The sequence below is a fragment of the Montipora foliosa genome, chromosome 6 (assembly GCF_036669935.1).
Source record: "Montipora foliosa isolate CH-2021 chromosome 6, ASM3666993v2, whole genome shotgun sequence".
Lineage (NCBI taxonomy): Eukaryota > Metazoa > Cnidaria > Anthozoa > Scleractinia > Acroporidae > Montipora > Montipora foliosa.
This window is the reverse complement of record NC_090874.1, coordinates 6,423,660-6,448,339: the sequence shown is the minus strand read 5'-3', so window position 1 is coordinate 6,448,339 and position 24,680 is coordinate 6,423,660. Positions and strand designations below refer to the sequence as shown.

At 39.8% G+C, this 24,680-nt stretch overlaps 1 protein-coding gene across 2 annotated transcripts in view; it reads right to left on the bottom strand.

Annotated features, from left to right (window-relative positions):
* Positions 1–706: 706 nt before the first annotated feature.
* The window catches only part of LOC138006506 (kinesin heavy chain-like), a 29,675-nt gene continuing 5,701 nt past the window's right edge, over positions 707–24,680 (bottom strand). The window contains exons 5-22 of one of the 2 annotated variants that reach the window (XM_068852871.1): positions 23,553–23,650; positions 22,032–22,131; positions 21,358–21,481; positions 19,839–19,909; positions 19,203–19,621; positions 18,463–18,498; positions 17,832–17,908; positions 17,288–17,386; positions 16,673–16,787; positions 15,429–15,533; positions 13,745–13,796; positions 11,125–11,252; positions 8,349–9,624; positions 6,309–6,383; positions 4,979–5,178; positions 4,374–4,437; positions 3,575–3,659; positions 707–2,755 (exon numbers count right to left, since the gene is read on the bottom strand). In XM_068852871.1, the coding sequence (XP_068708972.1) occupies positions 2,398–2,755; positions 3,575–3,659; positions 4,374–4,437; positions 4,979–5,178; positions 6,309–6,383; positions 8,349–9,624; positions 11,125–11,252; positions 13,745–13,796; positions 15,429–15,533; positions 16,673–16,787; positions 17,288–17,386; positions 17,832–17,908; positions 18,463–18,498; positions 19,203–19,621; positions 19,839–19,909; positions 21,358–21,481; positions 22,032–22,131; positions 23,553–23,650 (3,482 nt within the window). In that variant the 3' untranslated portion in view covers positions 707–2,397. Of the gene's footprint in view, positions 2,756–3,574; positions 3,660–4,373; positions 4,438–4,978; positions 5,179–6,308; positions 6,384–8,348; positions 9,625–11,124; positions 11,253–13,744; positions 13,797–15,428; positions 15,534–16,672; positions 16,788–17,287; positions 17,387–17,831; positions 17,909–18,462; positions 18,499–19,202; positions 19,622–19,838; positions 19,910–21,357; positions 21,482–22,031; positions 22,132–23,552; positions 23,651–24,680 lie in introns of those variants that run through there. The other variant, XM_068852872.1, reaches the window with a different exon arrangement.

The window sequence follows — 24,680 nt, the reverse complement described above, 5'->3', positions numbered from 1 at the left end:
TGCTCACATCAGGCCGCAAAAGTCAATATGGCGGTCAATATGGCGCAGTTTATCTGGACGAGAGAGACTGGTTTCTAGTTCTTAGTTCCTCGCAATCAAATTTCGCGAAAGAGTTAGTTTTTTTTGTTGGCGCAATGTTGGAACAGTTTGAACAGCCTCCGCACAACTTTGTTTTTGACCAACATTCGTTCAACAAAAGTTGAATTAAGGACAGTGCCTACTAATTAAAGATATTTTTGCCACGGTGTGTCATTATGCAGAAAATGTCGATCTTAACAAGTGTTATTGAAATTCAAAAAGAAAATTGGGGGTAACCACGCATTTTTCAAAGATAACTGATAAATAATATTTGTAAAAAGCTTTAAAATACAAAGCAATGTATGGCGTTCTTTCTCAAATTGAAGCTTAATTATCTCTCAAAAATGCATGGCTACCCCCAATTTCCTTTTTGGATACCAAGAGTGCTTACTAAGATCTACTTTCTCCGGATAGTTTTAAACCAGGCAAAAATATCCCTGGATTAGTAAGCATCGGCGATAGGAATTCTGAGTATCTGGAGATGCGTAGAACGTATGCGCAATAACAATAGTAGGCACCGTCCTTAAACGTATAATTAAACGGGCCTTTACGGTGTTTCATTGGGTTGAGTACGCTTAAAGCTTTCAGTGGTTACAATTAAAATGAATACAACAAGAACACTTTCCCAAGTTAGCTGTTTTTATTTTTTCCCGTTTTCGTCCAACATAATTTTCGATAATAATAGCCAAAGGGCCAGTCAAAAATACAAAAATAACAAAGCTCAAATTAATCTAATTTATTTTAACAAACTCAAGTACTTCTATTTTCCGCTACTTAATATTAAATATAAAAATTAAATAAAAAATTTACAGCGGTACGGATCCCCACTGAAGTGGAACAATCCTGTAATTCTCGAAGCGGGGGTCGGAGGTGTATAGAATGCTTGCAATCCATGAGTCAGTCGAACCACCCGCTAAGTGACGCAATCGACCCCAGAGGAGAATGGGGATAGAGCAAGATGACACCATTCTCCCCTGGGCTCGCGCGGGCGGTTCGAATGACTCAAGAGCGACTGCGTGCAGTCTACTTAGGGGGGTGTACGATTCTATAGTGAAGTAATCTGACCGCCAACTCGAACTCAGGCGTTTCTGAACAACGGGAGGTAACAGGAAAGGTGGTATGTTTTTCCTTGCAAAACTTTCAATGTGTCTTAATGCTCGAACATTCACTATTTTCGCAAATCACATGATACAGTTCATTTTTGGGGGGGAGGAGTGGGGGAGGGTTATTTGCATTAAAACAATGGATATCCAGTTCACTGAAGCATGATACAGTCCCACGAGTAAATAACTTTTATGTAAACAACCCCCCAAAAAGTATTGCATTATGGGAATGGGAAATAGTCTATTTCAAGTTTTTCTGTTGAAAGCTACATGCATTCCCTTTCTGAGACGCTAGACTCCATAATATTTGTACTGAAGAAAACACTTCGTTAGATCACCGTAACAATAACATTAAATAAAAGGTGTGTCCAATAACTAAAAATAGGAAAGTCGGTATCCTCAGGAACTCCCTTTTGTTAGTGGTATGATAGGTACAATTGATGCTCCCGCCAAACTTAAGAGAATGACATAGGACTCTAATGATTATTTTTTATATATTTCGGTCGAATTTCTTAATTACCTGGTGGCCTCGCTAAATTTCTTGTATATACTGTGCTTACTGAAAGAAATCCTAGGCCAACGACGACTGCAAGAATTATGACAAAGACAGCTCGATTTGTTACTAATTTTAGGCTTTAACCCCGCGAAAACTGACCGTGAATTAAACTTTTCCTTTTTCGTAATTACTTGCTCTTATTATTCCGTAAATTGAAAAGAAAATAATGGTTGTTTGATCTCCCATTCTTTTAATGAGTACGAGACTATGAATTTTCTTTGGGTTTGGAAAGAAGTTAAGATTGCCCTTTGCCTCGAACACGAATCTTTATCCCTATGACATGGAATTAACAGGAAATGAGTCGAAATTTCTGTCCTTTGTACATTTTGTTTGGGTGGGGGTTAGAGCGGTTTTCAAATGAGTGTGGGAAAACCAAAACCAAAGTATTTACTTTAAAAGGACGGAGACAATTCAGTAAACCAATCAAAACTCGAAGTAATTACACGTAGCCGACACATAGCGCGGGAAAATGTGCACGCGCGAGCCACGATTGGTTTTGGTTTCACTTCTGATTGGTTGAAAAAGGGACCCGAGAACTTTGAACCAATCACCGAGTGAAGTAATGCAAAACCAAAGTAATCCACTAATTACTTTCGACACAATTGGAAACCGCTCTAACTGGAAAATTAGGATTTCCTTCATGACTTTACTGTCTCGGAATTATTTACCAGCTTTCTCAGTCTTTTTTCTAAACGAGAACCTTGCAGGACCAAGACACGAAAAGATCGTTCCCTTCTTCTTCTTCCTTTTATCTCCGCCAGCTTCTTTTGTGTCCATATCCACTTGTAACCCTATCGAGTCATCGACATCACATTCCATGTGATCATCATTTATTTCTCCAATAGCTGGATTTTCGCCGTTCAACGAGGCTCCATCAGGGTCACGTGACATCAAGGGAACACTGCCGTCATGATTAAGAATTCGTTCTAGGCTACACTGCGATTTTCGGCGTACCCAAGGATCTAGAAGAGGCTCTGTGTAATGGAAATCTTCATCAGGAGAAGACCCTTCTGCTGACCTGTTGAATAAAAGATGACGGGATAGTCAAAATGTGCGCTTCTTATCGGGCAGAAACGGGCAGATGTTATATTCCTACCGGAAAATGAAAGATTCGTATTCCTTTTTCTTTGTTGTTATTTGTTGATTTCCTTTTTTATCTTTTTTGCACCGAACGAAACCTCGACAAAAAGTCGAAAATCTGACTAAGTTCAACAAAAATATTTAGTTTAGAGTACATGTAGCAGGGTTGGCACAGTTGTTAACCCTTTGACTCACATGATGTAAAAGTTAATTCTCCTAACCACCTCCATAGATTTCTTAGTTGTCTGGTCATGAGAATTTGGTGCTATATCAGGATGATCCCCTTAAGCTGATAATAATCATCATTCTGAATACTTGTCTGCCTCATAGTATATTGAAATTGAGAGGTGAATTTACGTACTAATCAATGCTGGGAGTCAGTGGTTAAAGCAATCGGCTTCCACCATCTTGGCCCGGGATGGATTCCCGTCCTCGACACCAAACTTTTGTTTGAGTTTATTGGTTCCGTACTCTGCTCCAGGAGGTTTTTGTTCCAGATGCTTCGGTTTTCCCTGCTCCCCGGCATAAAAAATCAACCGGCTATAAAAATCATCTTACGCAGGGGTAGCTGTTTGTGGAAAATTAAACGAAGGGTTACCCAGCTGTACAGTTATCGGGACCAGGAGACTTGCAACGTTTTCCCAACATTTCATAAGTCAGAGAATTATTCGCGCACAAATCACTCTTTGTCGGTTCTTCAAGATTGTAATGAGTTGAAAAAGACAACAATTGGCTCCCTTAACGTGCGTGAACTTACCCGCAAGAAATTTCTTGTGTACTCGTTTGGCATTCCTTGTTGCTGACTTGAATCTTTGCTGGAGAATCGGTTACTACTGCAGCATCTAGGAGAACAAACGATACAATAATTAGGTCTCCACAACGTTTTTCTGTACGTTTTCTCAAGTTCTTTCAGAAAATGTGTTGCTTTTTTTCCGCCTAACTCTTCAAAAGAAATTAACGGGACCGTTGAAATGTCTAATACCTTCTTAATTCCAAAGCAAACAGTTATTTTCTTGAAATCAAAAGGAATTTTTTCGATCAATATAAACTGATCATCACTTTTGAAATAATTACTCACGTCTTTTTGTGTTACGATTGACGATCATTATACTCAATGTAATAGTTATTTTTCACAACATGCACATCATGTAAGCGCGTGAACAGAAAGAAATGAACAGTTTTTTTTTTTAAATAAATGCCAATAAAATACCAGGTGCACACTGGGTGCATGAGTTCACGCGCGAAAACATATCATCGTCACACGTGAAGACCACGATTGCTATGGTTACATAATAAATTGCACCGTAGTTCTATGTTAGGACTAAAGAGAATATTAAAGTGCAATAGTTTGGTATTTCATTGGTACGGTTTATTTAATCTTCAGAACATTACATGACCGCTTGGTGATATGAAATTCTCTTCTTGTGTTAAAAAAATATTTTCACTCGTTTGCTGCCCTCACTCGTGAAATATTTTTCAACGCTCAATGAGAAATTTTGCATCTGTGCTCGGGCCATGTAATAAATTATAATGTCCTCTATACATTTATTGTTTACCTTTCCTTATTCGTCGTCTCAGAGATCGCACGGGTTCAGAGTCTGTTTGGACTGCACGGTCAACCTACATGAATGCAGAAGTAGCGTAAAAAATTCTGAGTGCACAGCAAGGAAGCTTTTCCCGCAGAAACCGGCCAAAAAGAGAGCTAGTAACGTCCGCAGGGCGATTGTGCCCTTGATATTTGAGTCCTAAATTTCCATTCTCCGAGTAACGTCAACGAAGAGCGTCCCCAGACTAATATCCTAAGTTACAGAAACACGCATAAACGTATAATATCGAAAAGCTTACAGAGCCACTAAACACAAGACAAGCTATCGAAATATGATTTCAAAAATAAAGAGAAGAGTCTGTTAACTGACACGCGAATGCCTTACATCTCATTATGGTCTAACGAACTGATTCAAATAGCGGAGCGGTGATTTACAAGCAAACAGTGCGAGATTAGTGATATGTTTATCTAACCGATTCCTGCTAAAATACTGAAGCCAATCAGATTCGGTACTGATCAACAGAATCGCGGACTCTGCAAACAAAAATGCTGAAGCCAGTACAACAAAGCAAAAAAGCAAACTCGAATCCATTTCTACGCGGTGAAGTGACACACCTTCAAGGGCGCTCGAATTACAGTAGGTAACTCAGCCCCGGTCGATTCCTGGATCTTCTCTGCGTCTCGTCTGTTTTCTAACACAAGAATACAGCTCATTACTGTCTTGTTCACCAGTAACAGGTTCACTGCTTCCTCCAGTAAGGGTGGAGTAAGGTCTAGATCTTGCCTATCTTCTTCAGCTGTAACTTTGCTTTGGTCTAAAACATTCAAAAACGAAACGAAACTAAATTTCAAAACAAAGAAATAAATGAATTTATGCCGAGACCCATATTGTAATTTGTAAGTGTTCAAGCGAAAAAAAGTCACACGAGCCATCACCTAGTCAATAATAGTGTTGATAATATGGAACATGTAGAGTATCAGCCTTTTGTTGAGGCAGGCAAATTATGGACTCTTTGATAGCAACGGAATGACAAAGCTGTCGCATGCAGATTTTCAATGGTGTGAAGAAACTGCTTGAATCAAATCGCTCAGTGATATCTCAACACAACAAGAAATCAAAAGAACTGTAAGGGATTGACAAATACAAACTCTACCAAAGTCAATTAATAAATTCACGTATAGCAACAACATATTTATTAGCATGACTGAATGAAAGGCTTGGAGCGTAAAAACGGATAACTTAAGCGGGGAATCCGCCGCACAATGGGGTCGAGATCAGCACCACCGGCAAAACTTCACAGAGGTATTTGAACCTCATACTCAGCGCCTTTATCACGTAGCTTCCCCCGATAATGACGCAGTTACTTATGGAGGGTGACACTATACTGGAGTGTCACTTTGCTCTCAGTTGTGCCTTGGTCTCTCTGTTTGTCTTAATCACTGTCAATAAGTTATATGATGCTGCCTTAAAGGAAACCTCCACTTCAACAAAAAAATAACTTTAAATCACAGGAAATAACCGTACAGACAAGTCAGTCTAAAGTATTTTCAAAGAAAGTGTTTGTATCCGAAATAAATAAGTTTTAGAATCGCCTAGTTTTGTTTTCGAATTTCCCGAGCGCCGCCACCTTGAATAATTGTGACGTGTTACGGTTGCCCTATTGTTATTAGACAAAAGCTCTTTGTTTCAGAACAACAGGGCAACCGTAACACGTCACAAGTATTCAAGATGGCTGCGCCCGCGAAATTTGAAAGTGAAATTATGCGATTTTAAAATTCAATTTTCTTGATATAAACACTGTTTTAAAAACATCTTTCGAACAAATTTGTTTGTTAACATAATTTTCTTCGGTTTAAACTTATTCTGTAGTAAGAGTGGAGGTTCTCTTTAACATTTCCATTTTCTACACGATACAACCACTAATCCAAGCATTCCTTTACTCACCATCGTTGGCACATAATCTGTTAAGCAGCTTCTCTTTCACGCCCTCAAATAAACGTCTCATGACACTTGACAACTCTGAAGAAAAACCAAAGAGAAACTAGGTGATCATCGTATTCTTTAGCTTCTGTGGTCATGGTGACGTCATGTAAGCCAAGAAATAGACTCTTGGTTGACTTAACGAGATATGACCAAACAAGGAAATCTGAGTCCTAGCCGACGATACAAACCAGCGCCGTCCGTAACCTCGGTTGGATGCTGTACCCATTGAGTTACAAGAACTCCTGGGAACTAGGTCGTTTATCTAGGTTCTACACGGACAGTGTCCCACTGGTCTGTGGGCTCCACCATTAATGTCATGCGCAATAACTCGGTTCTAATGGACCTTTGTCACTCGGTATCCATGCCGGTCAAAGACAATAGAGTTGGTACCCCGAGCCACTAGTTGACGTGTTTGGGAGCGAGTTCAGGGGTTTGCAAAACGTTTTCGGTCCATCAGGACTCAAAATGGTCGCCATGTGAAAAAGGCCCATGTGACGTGTAATTGTTGTTCCATGAGCATGCCTTTCGGGTATGCAAAGCCGCAGTCTTTTTATAGTTTCTTGTGATTATGCGAGATTTGAATCTCGAAGGCAGCCTCAGTGTACAATTCTTGGTTTTCACTCACGTGATCAACAGCCATGTTTTTCAACGGAAACAAAAGAAGACGTTAGCATAATAATAGCTTTCAATTCCCGGAGGATTGGATCGCGACACCAACATGGTCGCCATTTCATTGTTTGGGGACACCAACATGGCGGCCGTGACGTCATGTGAAATCCAAGAATACTGAACGATTTTTACTTCAATATATCGTCAACCACATTCTCGTTCCAGATACTATCGTTTCTGTTAGTCGGTGGGGCCTTCGGCACGAGAAAACGAAGGGCTCTGGAGACAAGATTTGCGGTCCCAGATTCTAGGACTTCCGAAGTTCATGTATGAGTCGTCAATAGTACTAAACATGGCGGCCCTCAGAAACATTATATTCGAAGATTCTCCATAAGAATTATTTAGGGACTTCAACTTAGAGAATGTGTCCTTTCCTGTCGAACAGCAAGAAGCAATAAGTAATATCGTAGTTCTTGAACAAAGACACTCTAATCATTTTACCGAAAGGGTTCGCGCCACATCGGCCAATTTACTTCCGACTGAAGATTTTATTGTTTGCAAGCTAGCCAATGAAAAACATTGAATTTCCTATGTCTCCAGAGCCCTTCCTTTTCTCCTGCGAAGGCCACACGGGCTAAGATAAACATGGGATCTGGAAACAAGAACCAAACACCAAACTAACCATTTTGTCCACTCACAATAAAAGAGGTAGGCACATGTAGCCAACGCCAATTCGAGGAAAAACGCGACGAGCTAAGTCCAAATTGACAATTAATTCGTGGTTTTCACTCACGTGTAACCTCGTCATGTGAAAAGAACAGATGGTGACTAAGGGTGTGAAAAATAAACAAATTACAAAAAAAAAAGTTCCATTTGACTGTCAACTAAAAAACAAAACAGTGTTATTAAAGCCTAGTTCCCAGTAGCGACATAACGATCATAATCTTAATCATAAGCACGAACATAACGCTGTTATGTCGCTTATGTCTTAGTGGGAACGTCCAGAAACATAATCATAGGCGCCCTTATGATCAACATAATCATAATCATAAGAAATTGATCCAGCGACCATTTTCTTATGATTATGATTATGGCTTTGACTATGACTATGTCGCTTTTCTTTGCAGTGGGAACGCGAAAATCATAACGACATAATGAGAAACCTAATGACGCAACGGGGTCATTGTGTTTTGGCCAATTAAGGTCTAGGACCAGTACTTTCGGGTCGGTTCATTTTCAAGATGGCGGCCAGCTTCGAGGAAAAGCTTTACGTTTTTAGAGCGGCCGTCCCCACTAGAACATAAGAAGCTTATGTTTATGTTTATGATTATGATTATGCTTATGATCCTTATGTCGCCAGTGGGAAATAAGCTTAACTAATGAAAAACGCACCTCCTTCTCGGACAAAAGGCACTCCAACACCAAACACCTCGGAGAAGAAGTTGATGGTCTCGGAATCCAGTTCGGTTTTCAAGCGGCACAAGTCATTTTCCAAGTGGACGACTTTGTTCTTTACCGATTGAATCTCATCAGGTTCGGCACATTCACTGAAGAACTCCAAATCCTCATCCTCTTCTTCCGCTAATGGTACGCATACGCTGGTGTTACACCGCTTGATAGGGTAAGTGTTGGCCCGTGTACGTCCAACGCAATCACTTAGCTGGCCTTGGCCCACTTCCTTTGACGAATGATCATAGTCACTTTGCTGACTGCTGCAGCCACTGTCGCTGGGTCGATTTCGGCAGCGAGGGCTCAGAGGTTCGTCCTCCAGGAAGGACTCCATGCTAGAGCTCGATGCCTCGTTATGCCCTTTGGCCTCGACAGAGTCTGTTGACGAAAAAGTCTTCTTTGAATCACATCTCAACTCGGCTAACGAGCTCTTCGCTAGAATGATCGGCACTGACCCAGGTTTTCGTGAATCGCGAGAAAGCCTCGGGGATTGAGGAAACTGAAGGAAATACAACTCTCGCAAAGAGTCGGTGCTCGTTAGAGAAAACCGACTTTCCCCTCGCTGTCGACCACGTAAATTGTTCAACAACAATCCCCCTTTTTCTAAGACGTTTGAGCTTACGCAATGGATGACGTCATCCTCGTAGTCTGCGCAGCCGCTGTCGCGCGACTGCGGATTATCAACGCTACAGGCCTGTGATAGGTCTTGCATTTGATACAGAAGTTGAAGCGACATGATCTCGGCGAGTAAAACGTTATACAGGGTTTCAGTCTGGTTTGTCCCAGGAGGCATGCGAGGAAACTCCGTGTCGTCCAACATTGATGAAGTTTGCGTGTAGCGTTCGTGGCTCGGAGACTCGGACTTTTGCAGTCGCTGTTCTAGCTCACTGAGTCTCTGTTTCTCGTCCTCGAGAGTTTTCTCAAGTCTTTCCTGTTCGAGTTGCTTTACCATCTCCGTTCGTCTCTGTTCATCCGCGAGCGCCCTTTCGTATTCCTCTTTCACGCGTTGCTCTATTACCAATGAGCGTCTTTTTTCTTCATCGAGCGCGTTTTGCAGCCTCGACTTTTCGCGTCCTTCGCTGTTCAAGAGTCGTTGACGTTCTACCAGCACAGCTGCCTCTAAAGAAGCATGGTGCATTCCTTCGATAACACGTCTCTGGCTTCTCTCGTCAAAGAGCTCTTTCTCTATGCTCTCCTTCTCTTTTTCAAGGCTTTTAATCTGACAACAAAGAAGACGATATCGGGAATCAAATCACCTCGAAGAAGTTTCCTTTAATTTGTTGAGAGATAGGAGGGTAAACGAACTGTCTGAAATAGTCGCCATTTGCCCCGAATTTTATTGATATTGCTTGAGTTTCCGTGTAATTTTAACTCCAGAACTCCTCTCCACAGTACAGTGGAACCTTGATTGTAATAAAATGATAAGGCATTCGGAGACAAATTTTGCTTGAATCATAGGTAAATAGCGCTTTTTAAGAGTTTGATCAACTCGGGCGTCATAAGGCTAGCTTCAGTAGTACTATTCTCTTTAGCCTTCAGTGAAACATTTTTTGTTAAATGTCCCAGTATGTAGAGATTTTTCCATTTATTTTACTGTAAATAGGCTAAATAATATCGTTCATTGCACTGCAGATTTTTTCAAGGTTCCACTGAAAAGTTTAATTACGTCTTATTTTGCTATATATTATATTACTATCAATACTTATAATACCTCGTTATTGTTAAGCAATATATATTTTTTTGCCGTGTTGATGTATCCGTAGAAAATTTAGAAACACAAACGACAAGAAAAGAACTAACATGAGCTCCGAAAATAAAACTATTGAAATGTCGTGAAACTGATTAGTTGCGATAAATTTCACGCACTGCCCTTTAGTTGAAACATCGTTGATATTTAAATATTGAGCTTTCATCTTTACAAACAAAGATATAGACAGCGTTCATTTCGTGAGCTAAACGCTCATAGATAGAAAAGTGGGACGGAGATAACTGAAGAAACGCTCAGTTAATATAGACAAAGTAACCGTGGTGACGCCGAATGAAAAATCTTTCGTGCCCTCCCAGTTTACAGTTTGGACGCAGTATTTGTAATTACAACAACAATTAACTCAACATATATTAGCGGAAATCTAATTTCATGTTGGTAAGAGAGATCGAACACAGTGTTATGTAGGAACTGTAAAGTGAATCGGAAAATTCGATCGAACAATATAAGGGATTTGCCGGATCCCAGTTTTATTATCGATATTTCTAAATATTCTTAAGCTGTATTTTTCCTTTCCTTTTCTTTTGGAGCACTGAAGAATCTTGTTGTGGAGGAGAATCCAGTGATTTGAACATTTTATGAAAGAATGTTGTTGGCTTATACTGACATCGGATCGTTATGTTTCTCCATGGGGAAAACAACAATTGCAAAATTCAAGTGCCTGTTTACGGCGCCCTAAAGTTGGTAAATTTCCACTTTTCAAAGTTCTCTTCCGACCATTAAACAAATCACTATAAAACAATATGCTCATTTGCGGCTTCGTTGAGAAGCTGAAAGCATGAATGACAGTTCTGGCCCACTCGGCAAGAGATTCGAGCGGCGCGACAAATCGCTTTTGGATTAGGCTGGAAAAGGAAATTAAAACTCTAAGAATATCGAAAACAGATGCATTTTCCTCATTCTTTTCGAGAGTAATCACAATACACATTTCGTGAAAACATACTATTGTTTTACCTCGGTCTTGTAACGTTCGCGCTCAGCCTCAAGAAGTGCTTGTATTTCAGCAAGTTTCAACTCCGCATTCGACTTGATAACATCGCTTTCCTTTTCAAAATTCTCCTTCTGTGATTTTATCTCCAGTTCTGAAACAATATAAACACAATATAAAAGATCAGGGAAGATTTTCGAGAAAAAAAAAAAAACATGCCAGGAGCCGAGACATGTTTCAGCTGGTTAAATTAAATATTCAAGGCGATCTCCCGTGAAACAAAATTCGTTCGCACCTCCGTTTCGCGGAGATTTTCGAAGCAGTTTTTCGATTAAATTCATTTTCCTGTCGACAGCCTATGTGAGCATGGGTCCCAAAATCTTGAGAAAACTGAGAAGGCTTGTTCTTCGAGCTAGTGGTGACTGCGGCTATACAATCGTTCACTTTCCACAGGTCATTTGTCTATGAACCATCCGTTTCAATTTGTCAAATTGCCTCCATTGTAAGATTCCTCTGACATAGGGGACCGAAAAACCATTGTGATTGAACCAGAATTATTCAACAAAAAAGATTAATTTTTGAAGTTCTCTTCACTGACGCATATTACCACCGCTCGGTAAATTTAGACTTTCTCTATGAAACGTAGGGGTTTGTTGACAAATCTTCCCCACGTTGTCTTATTGGCTCAGTTCAATTCTGTTTCCCTGGAACCACAAGTCTTGATATCGTTCGTAAATGACTTCATTGTTTCCCTTCATCAACCACCTGCTTCATAAAAACCAAAACAACAAACTAGCCAATCAGAAAACAGAATTTCACACGACCAATGAGAAGCACCGATAGACACCAGCTGAACTGCACTGGAAGATAGCGCTGACAATTTGAAGCAACTGCAAGTTAGTGGTTACATTTTTCGAAAATTGAGCGCATGCGCTTCTTGATGGAAAAACTCCAGGGAGGAAATAGTTTTCTTTCTCTCTTTCTTTTTAGTTTTGATTTTTGATTTGTTTTTTTGCAAATAGTATTTTTGCGTCGATTCCATAAGTGAAGGCATCGCCCATAAAGATTTGATTTGACATTTGAACGACAGCGCACTTGGGAAGACGCACTTTCACGAGCGATCTTAAGTCGATTAGCCTACATCTGAGAAAAGTGGCGCAAGTTTCAGGAAGAGTACTAGCAGTTCTGATTGGCTGAGCTCCACGACAATTACGAAATCATGGCAGTCATGTCATTTATTGCATGATGAAAATTTCCTGCTTGAAAGCGAAAATTTGCTACATTCAATATAAAGTTTTTTGTCTTGTCGCTTTCTTTTTTCCTTCTTGTTTTTACGGCTGGCTCTACCGAAACTCTGCATGTTATTTATTTTTTCCCACGATAAAAGGAAGCTGCAGCGGCTGACGTAAAAATGAAAGAGAAAATAAAGGCAATGACGGATGAAGAACCTCTACAAGCACGAAAAAATATATAAGCCGGAACAAAAACGCGTTTTGTTTACGGAAATCGCCTGCAGGTGTGGATTCATCAATATGCAAGAAACACTTTGTGTGAGGCTGATAAAGCTGAGGACAACGTGAAGACGATATTGTCAGTGTTGCTTACTAACAAGCTGGTTAAACCTCCGAGGGCTTGATTTAAAAGTGCATGTAGGACTTAGCAAACACATGCAAATGACTCTGAGATGTGTTTAGAAAACGATAACTGCATAGGTGCCCTCCTTACCAAGACGAAAATGAATAAAGCACAAAAATTGAGCAGCTTACTAAAAGGAACATTTAACCCTACAAAAAAGGCGAAATGAACCGTTCATAAGCAATACAAACTGTGATGAAATCAGCCGCGCAATTCGAATTTACGTGCTCGTTCACCGTTTGGTCAGACTATGGTTGCAAAAGATAAGAATCACGGGGGCATACATGTTCACTTTCAAGGATCCACGCGTGAAGAAATCGAGTAACACCCGCAATCTCCGGGCCAAAGCCTTTCGGCACGCGCACTAGAGCAAAATATCTGAGTTTTGTAAAACATCTAGGGAACTCGCCACGCGACGTAAACAAAGGAAAAAGTATTCTAAAACAGAAATTTATCGGCAACAGTAAGACTCAAAACGTAAATTAAAATATTTTTTTTAAGCATGTGGCTTTCCTCCCAAGCCAATGGCAAATTATTTATTAATTAATCTTGAAAGGTATACTGACAAACTTTAGTTCGCAATTAGCAGCCGTTACAATATGTTGTTGTCCGAACAACGAGGGAAAAGCGTGTGTTCGAAATTTATTAAGATTCGAAATCGTAATCTCAGTTTACATTTTCCAGAGAGCATTTATTTTAATTGAGAGAGAAATGTGGTAACGAAACCGAAACGAAGTGATTAGATTCATCTTGGAAAGGGTTTAAATTCGAGTTGAGTGGACTTACAATCATAAAACATTTTAATCTAAGCCCCCTTTTTCAGTCTACTCGGCAAACTTGAGCATTCCGTCGAGACCCAGTTCCGTGAAAATGAATTCGAAGAGGCGAAGTACTGCGTTAAGTCGACAATTTCTTAAATATTCAGTGTTTTTTTCGAAATGGGTGTTCTTTTTAACTACAGTTCAATTCTATAAAAAAATTTTAATTAAGAAAACTGCGCCAAGATCATACCTTGAATCTCGATTCTCCGTCTTAAATCTTCCGATAACTTCATGTAATCAACCTTTATACAAATGAAAACAAGACAGTCTAAGATTTCTATCAGTGCATTTCATAAACTTGTATATTCCGGCTCCTCGGTATAAATCCAAACTTCGCATCTTATTGCATTGCGTTGTCTTACAGCAAAACCACAAACCAAAAATTGAACGGAGAATAATAAAACACAATATTTGCAACAATAAGATCATTTATCTGAAATTTGTGGCTGATGGTTCCTTCCGACAGAGCGACATAAATACAATTCTCAAATTATACTTGCAAATCGTAAAACTTTCTTTGAGTGAGAATGTCCGGCCCGTTTTCTAAAAAGTCGCGTTTGAGAAACCTTGAAGAGACGAGGAAATAGGATAAAAAATAAAATACATCAATATACGTATTCTTAAAAATAGGGTCCAGACCGTCGCAGACAACGATTTCTAACCACGTTCCATAATTATAATTTTCTTTCTCTTTTAACACTGAATTTACAAGCACAACACACAATGATGACAAATAAGTTAACATAATTAAAGAACAGAAGAGAAGAGTCCACAGTCTGTATTTTTACCCACAAATATCCTCGATACACTACAAATGAAAGCAAAAATGTACTCAGAATTACCTCAGGTTTGTCGCGAGACAATGAAACCCACAGAGGCTAACTGGCATTCATGAAAAGAACGTGCTAAGCAACGCATTTATATCCAGAGGAACGTATTGTAACGAGAAAGTGCTTTGCAGTTGGAGTTTTAATATTTTGTCGAGCCTTATGGTAATTTTGATGTTTGCCTTGACCACGTGGGTGAGTAACTAACTGTGAATTGGTATTTCCCACCAAGAACAGGATAAATTTCCCCATATACCTTATTCATAAATGGCGGTCAGTTTATTATTCTTTTCTCCAAGTGCAAATTGGCCTTCCAAACCTCAATTTAGAGCAAGAATCGTTTTCAATTCATTGTATGGTGTCGAGACTTGGTAGGCTAATTTGCACTTTGACAAAAGAATTATAAATTGACCACCATTTATGAATATGGTCAATTAAGAAGGTCCGTTTTGGGAAAACACTATACGTTCAGGTGACAGATGGAAAAGAAATGCTTTATGGTATTCTGCTGTTCAGGAAAAAAATGCCAACAAAGCATCATACTCGAGAGACAAAAATCAGTTTTTCCTCATCTTACAAAAACTAGTCTGTGATGTTAAGTCTGCTATGTTATTGATAGAAGAAAGAGGGCCAGGAATTTCAGCCAATTATTTGGCGCCATGAACCGGAGAAATCACATCAATAACGATATCATAGCCTTTCTTACAAAAACGTCGATTTCCTTCAGCCTCGTTTTGAAAGCTAGTCCAAGTACGAAGACTTCATAGTCTAAATAAGTTTTCATTCAAAAAGAAATAACTGAAATGGACTTCCCATTCTAACAACGTTAGACTAGCTATGGAAACATTCAAGAAAAAATGAAACAAAACACCGTGCCATGAATTAATTGAAGAGAACATGGCCTCACCACCTCTTTAACCAAATTAAATAAAGGATATCTTAAAAAAAAAGCATAAAAAATACTGAAACTAATTAATGGGAGTAATAATGTCGCCTTTATCTGTTAGAAAATGAAAACAAAAAAACTAAGGCAGCTGTTCAACATACATCCACGTTGACGTAGGCTGTTGTGGTTATCTTGAGCGCCCTCTGTCCAAAGTCCAGTGTGCATCGAGTTTCGTTCAAGTCTTTTATCAATGGCGAAATGCACATCTATAATAAAGGAAAACAATTAGAATCATTTTTTTTATTTACCTGTTCTTTTCTAATTTATTTATCGATATAAACTTTTCTTTTAACCAAGACAACAATCGCCCCATATCACTGCTGCCTGTATGTGAACGAATCGCACTAAATCAATTCATGCCCCATTTAGTGTTTAACAAGCGATTGTCAATAAAACAGAGTGGCAATAAGAAATGGCATTCAACTGAAACTTCGTTGATACATACTACTGATGCCATCCTAGGCGCAATTGATTGGAAGAAAACGACTGCTGTTGTTCTTTTGGACACGAGCAAGGCATTTGATAGTATCAACTATGGTATTTTACTAGATAAACTACAAGACAACTGACAAGATGTTGGTGCTTCAGCATCAGCTCTCAGATGGTTTTCTTGCTATTTGTTTGGAGGAAGCCACGTCGTGCGTATTAATTTCACACTCTCCGGTGCATTACCATTGGTCAGCGGAATCCCACAAGGAAGTATTTTGGGGCGACAGTATTTTGGGGCCGTTAAAACTAATTTATACTTCAGGGATGCCGTTATGGCTTTCAAGTGTATGACTGGAATGGCCCCAGAATATTTAGGTAATAAATTAATCTTTAGGCGTAACGTAAGTGGGTGGCCGACTAGAGGTTCGCATCTATTGAATATTCCATATTTAAAACTACAACAGGGCAGATATCCTTTTCTTATAGAATTGTTAATATATGGAATAATCTAACATCTGAAATTAAGCTTAGCCACTGTTTGAATAGTTTTAAATGTAATTTGAGAAAGTATCTTCTAAAGGATTTGTTTACGATGAACTACCCCGTCACCTGTTTTTACCCAATCATTTAAATTAATTATCGTTGTTTCAAAATTTATCTGTGTGCAGTTCTTATGTTTCTTATGTCCTGTATGTTAATTATGTCAATGGTCACTTAAAAACCCCCTTAGGGAGTGTAAATAAAGTAGTGCATTGTATTGTATTGGATTGTATTGTATTGTACCAGTATTTCCTCAGCTTCGTGGAAATTAAACATCCGCCCATAGGATAACCTTGTTTACCATTAAAAAAACTTGAAAAATAAACTACTCACACTAACCGGCTGTGAATGCGAAGTATACTAAAAGTCCACTCACCACAAAACTTGTCTTGCAGTTTCCACCGAGGCTGTCCTGTAACAGTCGAGTGAGTGAAGAGTTTCTGTAAGGAATGTGAGTTCTCTTGCCTTCAGATAAAGCGTGTATTGTGTTCCTGCAAAGCAATGAGAGCGATAGAAATAAAATAACCTACATACAGGTACGTCAAAAATCATAGGGTAGCGACTCTCGGGACGGATGGCGAGATCCCGGGTTCAAATCCTGAGGGCTCTGTATATTGGCAGTTTCGAGGTAACTCCACTTCGTTCTTTAAGCGTAAAAACAAGTTTTTTAACGTTGTCATTTCTATTTGAAAAACTTTTTTTGCATACAAGGCTACAAAACAACTGACAAACTTCTGTACTAAACCTCAAGTCGACTAAGTCGGATTCTTGACTTTGCCGACCTAAACGTTCAAGCGAAGCTGTGACCCTCGCAGTTGTGAACGCAATTTTAGCAATTGCGTAGGGAAGCCTGAAAAATTCAGGACTTCAACGGGGTTTGGTCCACTTGATTTCATGTCGGCAGTTCAATACATGATTTATTTCATTTATCATTTCATCATTGAACCTAAACATTAATACAGATTCAGCTAGCGAAAGACCCTGTACGTACCCCAGCTCCAAAAGAGATAAATTGACGTGTTGTAATTCAGAAAGTCGTTCTCCTTCGGCTCCAGTTTTCTTTACTCGCTCGCTTCCGGCAAGGTCACAGCTGTATAGATTAAGAACGAAGTAAAAAATGTACAATTCATCAGACGTGTCACCTTGGCTATCAAGTTGATTGCACACGGGCCGTTAATTGTAGCAAATTTTATCAGCAAAAGAGACAGGTTCCCAGTTGAAAAAAAATATGGCATTGATTATAAATGGGCCTCTCAAATCCAAAACCCATGAAAGTGTTAACTGTCAAGATGAAAATTAAATACTATTGTAACCTCCGTGAACTTTTCGTTCGAGAAACACTCGAAGGAGCAGTATCACGTTATATTTTCTCGACAGGCACTCTCCTAGATGTTTGAAGTCTCCATTTCTGCTTAAAGAAAGTTCGTCAAGCCTGATTTCGAGTACGTTCGACTAACAGTTGACGAGGGGATGAATGGAAAGTGATAGCAGTAAGGTGTGGATGTTGGTCAATGACAGAATAAAGCGATCCTTACATGTTAATTCGTCCAGTGATCAATACATCATCGCGGATCTTTATGCCTTCCAAGAACGATTCGTCCTCGTCGTCATCCTGGGGTTTAGGTCAAAGAACAGAGAAACCGACTTCAAATTACAATGGGTACGCAGTCAACCAATAAAAACGCATTCACCCGAATCCAATTTATGCTCATGTTCCTGCCCCAACAATGCAACCTTCCCACAGTACCAGCCCCTACCCTAAGGATACTGAAAACGACCGCGGAACGAGGTTATTTTCTCTGACGGCAATGCTCCCCTGCGTTAGGTCCCATTTATCTTAAAAGCCAAGAGTGAACTGAAAATAAACTTGGTAAAGCTGGAAGCTTCTGAAAAGGGCAGGGACCTCTGCGTTACATTTAACTAATAGAGCGTTTTCACATGACGTCACGGCGGCCATGTTGGATGAGTGAGAACCAGCCGTCATGAAACAAGAGGCCGCCATGTTGGAGGAGTGAAATATTCTTTTGGGAATTGAACTCTATTTTTTTGAAAATTCTTCCGTTTGTTTTAGTATGCAAATATGCCTTCTGGTAACATGAGCGAAAACACTCCATTATAAGATGCTCAGAAATGGAAGGATATAAGAAAAACTGATATATATTTTACCTCGAATTGTGGGATATCAGGAGTTCCAGGACCACTCTGTACGAAGAAAAAGAAAGAAAAAACGTCTGTTTTCCTGGTTGCTAATCAGTAGCTAATGGTTTTGGGGTACTTTTTGTTCCGCAAACAACTTCTTATGTAAAAGAAAACCAGAAGAAAATTTCACGCGTACGGCAAACGCAAAAATGCCTGCTTTCACGTAGAAACGGCAAGCAGCAGCCCGCAATCGTAGAAAATGGCGGGAAAATCATGGCCACGTGGTCACTTTTGCCGTTCGCGTTTCACGTAAATGTGATACGTGAACGGCAAAATTGACCACGTGATGCTAAATCTCTCTAATCTCTCTGTTAAGTCACGTGTGTTCAAGATTTTTTCCGGAACCAAAAGTGCATTACCCAAGAGTATGAGTGTGGTATCAGGTTTGTCCCCATCAGTTTTTTTTTTGCGAGAAAATAAACAATAAACCAAATCGGCTAACTAAATGATGTATTATATTTGCGTTTATAATGTAGCATTCACTTTAAATGATGTGGCCGCGGAAATACCGGGGACAAAACGTTTTATTCCCAAAGGGTTTGAATTCCGGGGTACAACATTGAGTTAGCCGACTTGGTCTATTGTTTATTTCCCGCAAAACTAGACACTTTTCTGACTCTGATGGGGACTAGGCCGATTTGGGTAAATCTTACTCTTGGTGGTGCCTGGAAATGAAAGATGATGCTAGTACAAAAAAGTGTTCTCACCCATCCTTCACTCTCTGTCCCGCTTTCGAGTGAAGAGTCCATGGAGAACTGAAGTTCGCTGCCTTCTGAATCACTCGGCGAGTTCAGTGATCGCGAAGATAATGCGCGACTAACGTCAACTAGTGACCAACGGTTTGGCCTTGAAGAGGGCTGATGTGAAATTTCCGGAAGTGACGTCAAATGCATACTGTGCCTGTTAGTTTCTGTGTGTGCTGGTGTCGACGTCTTGCGCGGAATGAAGCTTTGTTTTCGGCTTGAACAGGATTTTGGAGGCAAACGCTGCGATTTATTTTCTTCACGAAGGCGGTCTAAGCTACTTGTTGATCGTGCTGGCATGCGTAAGGACAAACTGCGTGACGGAGAAAGAGTGACCGGAGAATGACACGAGAAAAGATTACTTTCACTTGCACTGGAAACACCTTATAAGAAAAAAATCTTTATTAACATTGCGTGTATTTATGATCCCTGTAAATCATCACACAGAAACTTTGCATGAACCCAGGAACCTCGCAGGGACCCATGGAAAGAATTCCAGCTATGGCCGCACTATTTCTATTCAGAATTTATAGCTAACTGATGATTCAACCTGCTCAAACAAATAACAAAAAAACAAAGATCTTTTTACAGTCCACTGACCAGGTGTTTCTGACGTGCAGCCGTCTCTGGAGCGTTTTCTTTCCACAATAATCTGACATACTGAATGTGACCTGAAAAAGGAAATTTCATTGGGATGATAACTTAGCCTAAACTGAGATGAAGAAATAACTAATGCCGTACATAGAGTGTCTCAATGAAGTTAACCGTGAGCCAGGAAACGTCGAAAAATGTTAACCGTTAAGGGTGAAAATGACCCAAAAATAATCATTAGCCGCGATAAAAATTAAGCGCAATTCGGTAATTTTTTTAAATTATAAATGTGGGATAGGTAGTCTTTTGAAATATTGAGAGACTGCAGAGCACTCGATATTGTTTTAACTCCCTTGTTTTCCGTTCCCAAGGTCTCTCTGCTTGCTTTTCTCTCTCCCAGACTCGCTGGCTCCAAGGAAAGGAAGAAGAGAAATCCTGCATTGATCGATTAGCTTTGCTCGGCGTATGTTTTTAGCAGTTTTATGCTGCTCATATCCATTTGAGATATGAGTATTATAAAAGGAATTATGAGTTTCTTTGTTTTTCACATAAGTTAACAGTGACGGAAAAAAAGATAACCGTTAGCTGTGAAAAGGCAAATTATTTAACCGTTAGCCGTGAAAGCTACCCTCCATTGAGACTTGAGACCCTCTGTATAAAGACGGAATAAGTATCCTTGACAGGACCACTGCTGATCAGTACTTCTCTTACTGCAAATCGCTGTAGTTTTTTCTATGTAATAAGCAACGATTTACACAGAAGAAGTATGTTCGCGCGGGTCAGTAAAACATGGCCTTTGATGTGCGAGAAATTGTTGAGAGGAATGGCGAAAAAAGGCACCCCTGAAAAGTTTCTTGGAAGATGAAAAAAATTGCCCTCATGTCCAGATATTCACGTAAATAGAAGCACCCTTATAGGCAATCATCCACACCAATGGATTTGGAAAACCTCCCGCTTCTTAAAAGTGCAAGCGAAATTTTGCGTCCACACTAGCGGAAACCGCAGAAAACGGAAAAGGAAAGGCTTTCGCGTTTTCCCAGGCTTTGCTCGCCCTACTTTCTACATACTGCACATTCTGCAACTGAGTCCACGGTACGACACAAATGGCAAAATTATTGTATACAAATTACAAATAGCAGCATTTAGCCCCAAGCAGGCAATCAAGTTTGAAATCAAACCAAACAACGCAAAACAAATACCTGCCATCTTGTTGGATCTATTGTTTACGCTTTTTACGTGCAAATATTAATAAACCTGACATGAGCCATTTAAAAGCACCAGTTTCCACCTGTCCACTCTAAGACCATGGACCTCCGTTTTCAAAACCCTCCGCTCTACAAAGTGCTTTCGAAAACCTCCGATTTGGAAGAAATACACCCTTGCTTTATATAGTATTAGTGTGCCTGGACGGAAGGCGATAAATGGATGAAAAAACGTATGCGTTTTCAAACGACGAGGCCTTGGTTATATAGGCCTCACAAATATCCTGTTCAATCTTAAAACGTATAACTCAGTTCATGGTTCAAACCTGCTGGAAACTCTGTTCATCCTGGTTTCAGCGAAGATAAGCTTTTTCTTTCCTTGTTTTAAGACGGAGAGAACTTCCGCGGTGTCACGCACAACAAAGGTCGAAAGGTTCTCCACATACACACCTAGAATAAAATAAAATAAAATAAAATAGGATGGGATGAGATAGAATAGAACTGATGGTAGGATAGAATAAGCGAATCACCCTATCTTGCAGTCTCAGAACTGAATTGTGAATTGCGCAGCTCACGACATCGGACCGAAAGCATACATAAGGAGCCTCTGACAGCCGCTATACAGTACATATCTGGTGCTGGAGTGCAGCACCACAGTCGGATGTAATTAGCTGTGATGAGGGGGGAAAACTGGAGTACCCGGAGAAAAACTCCAGAGCTACTGTACGTTGATATCGCCTGTACCTTAGTCACCCATATCTGTGCAATCGCAGAAATGGGAGGTATGGTTCATGACCAATATGCCAGTCTGACACCCTACGACAATCCACGCACTCGCGATTTTCAGTTGAGCGTGAAGAAAATGAATAATCACGGCATTACTTTGGCTATGATTACTGAGTCACGCTTTTAGGGATGAAATTCTCACTAAATTAAATGCATTTAGTTCGCAGATCTTCCAGACCATGTTAATTTTCAGTGGTTACTAACTATGAAATACCTTTTTTGGGATCTTCTCGCAGCACTAAATCCACTTTAGAGTTGGCATTAAGCAAGTCAAAAATCTTTTCCTGATAGATCTGGAGATACGACACGGACACCTAGACAGAAAGAATACATGTGGTTCAGTAGGAGGAAGCGTGCTTCAGTGGTCCAGTGGTTAGGGCGTAAGGTTTGCATGCGGTTGCCCCAGGTTCAAATCCCGTTCTAACCTCTGCCGGTATGGATTTGTTTCCGGTTCTCCCTGATTCAAATCCACCACGCTTTGTAAACTGCCAACTGGTTTCCTCCTGCCAGTTGACATTCTTAATCCTGTTTCTGTTAAGTTTGATTTGTTTCTTTCAGATTGTTAAAACTGGATCAGTGCTTGTGCACTAACTAGCTTGATAGCTAAGTGCACTTCCACTATAAACAAAGCATTTACATTTTCACATTACATGCAACATGACTGTTGCATGCCGTTGGATGCTTTAAACAGTAAGAAATCCGATTGAGCTGCATGATGGCAAGCCATTTTCTAAGTACAAATATAATCCAGAAGACATTACGCCAGCCACTAATTTATTTGCTTTCTAAACCAATCAACCGTCTTCAAACAGGGATTGGGGCGATAGAATCGACCCACTTCGATCTTCTCATGGAAAGGGAATTTCCTGTGTTCCATTAGGCCATCCTCTTCTTTTTCTCCATTTAGCGTCGTCCGTCCCACGTAGTTAAACCATTTTTACGTCGCATAGGAATTTCGGTGGTTGATCCTTTTTCCCATGTTGTCCTAATTTTACAATAACACCAACCAACTTTTCCGCCATATTCATTTTTGGGTTCACGTCTTGTTGCTTTCCAGGATCCGCAGCAATGATGCTGGCGTAGCAGACCGCCGATTCCGAGACTACTTAGACTGCTTGTGATTTGTTGTTGTTGTTTTTTTTTTTTGTCAATCCGACCGACCAACCCAATATCAGGAAATGGATTCAACGCTTAACTTAAAAAAAAAGGGGGGGGGGGGGGGGGGGGGAGGCGAATGGTTTTTGAAAAGAAAAAATTTCCTGCACTACTACTGAAGGCTCTCAATAATTACCTAAGAGACTTTTTCTCGAAAAATGTTGGTCTCATTTGACTTAAAACTGATATTTCAGCCATGAATTTTAGTCAAATGGTTAAGACACGTTCTATATCTTGAAAAAGAAAAAACGCATTTATATCTCAACAAAATAAATTTGAGAAATTCGACGAATAAACATTCTTGCGACTGTTATTGTTGTTTTTTTTCCTGCACTACTACTGAAGGCTCTCAATAATTACCTAAGAGACTTTTTCTCGAAAAATGTTGGTCTCATTTGACTTAAAACTGATATTTCAGCCTTGAATTTTAGTCAAATGGTTGAGACACGTTTTATATCTTTAAAGAAAAAAAACGCGTTTATATCTCAACAAAATAAATTTGAGAAATTCGACGAATAAACATTCTTGCGAATGTCATTGTTGTTGTTCTTTTCATGCTGATTGTCAGTTATGTGTTTACCTTGTATTCATGGTATTTGTCGAGGCTGATCCTTCTAAAAAGTTTTTCGACCACATGGGCACACATTCCATCACTCGACATAATAGTATGTGTCTTTCCTGGTTAAAAAAAATGGATTTAGCACCAATAATCACAATATACACAATTAGTTGTCAACAGACCAGATTTCATTCATTAGGCAGGATCAATGCCCTCTCCCTCTCCATCAGTTTATGGTATTATCTACAAGTAATTCTTTAATGGCTACTGCTAGAGTTTTTCGGGGGGAAAAAACATGGCGGCATTGCCTTCCGCGGTTACGGACCAATCAGAGGCGTTGTGGTCATTAAGCCCAATCTGATTAGCCATTATTTAGCGGGACCTGGGGCCCGTTTCTCGAAAGTCCCGAAACTTTTTTGGGTGTCACAATTCCCTTTGTACCTCTCGAACGGAGAGGATTTAAAGTCGTCCAACTTCACAGTCTTGTTTCTTTTAGTTACATTGAAAACATGTTAAAAGATCGGCTTTCCAAAAACAAGCGGTTGGCAGTTTCCGACAAATGGCTTTTTGGGCCAGAAAAGTTTTCAGGACTTTTGAGAAACAGGCCCCTGTATTCGACACTTCAGGGTTATGGACTTCCCCTTAGATCCATGAAAACGTCTAAATGTCGAGCAGCTACATTATAATGAGGTGCAAAACAGTTTAAATTTTTGTCATATTTTCCTCGTGCTTTGTCATAGCTGCAATGAAGTGGTAATTGCACTTTATACTGTACAATTCATGGAGTAATCGCCATGAACTTACTCAACTTTGTTCAGAATTGTACTTCATTTAGTTATATCTGATGCAAAATGGAAATGGTTCAGTTCGCGCGTTTTACAATCCCGTGACTATCATTGCATTGCATAGCATTATTATTCAAGTAACAAAATAAAAGAAGTCTTGACTGTTCATCGCGCGAAGCATTGTGTTTTAGACTGTCAAGCGGACTGAATTAATGAGTATTTTTGCCCGGTAAGTCCGCAAAAAATTTGTTCGTGCTAACCAAGTATCTGTAAATGTTGCAATTTCCGGCACTAATCTTAACTTGATTTTACTGCTTGTAACCAGTGACAAATTCAAATCGATTAAAAAGCTACTTCTACTACA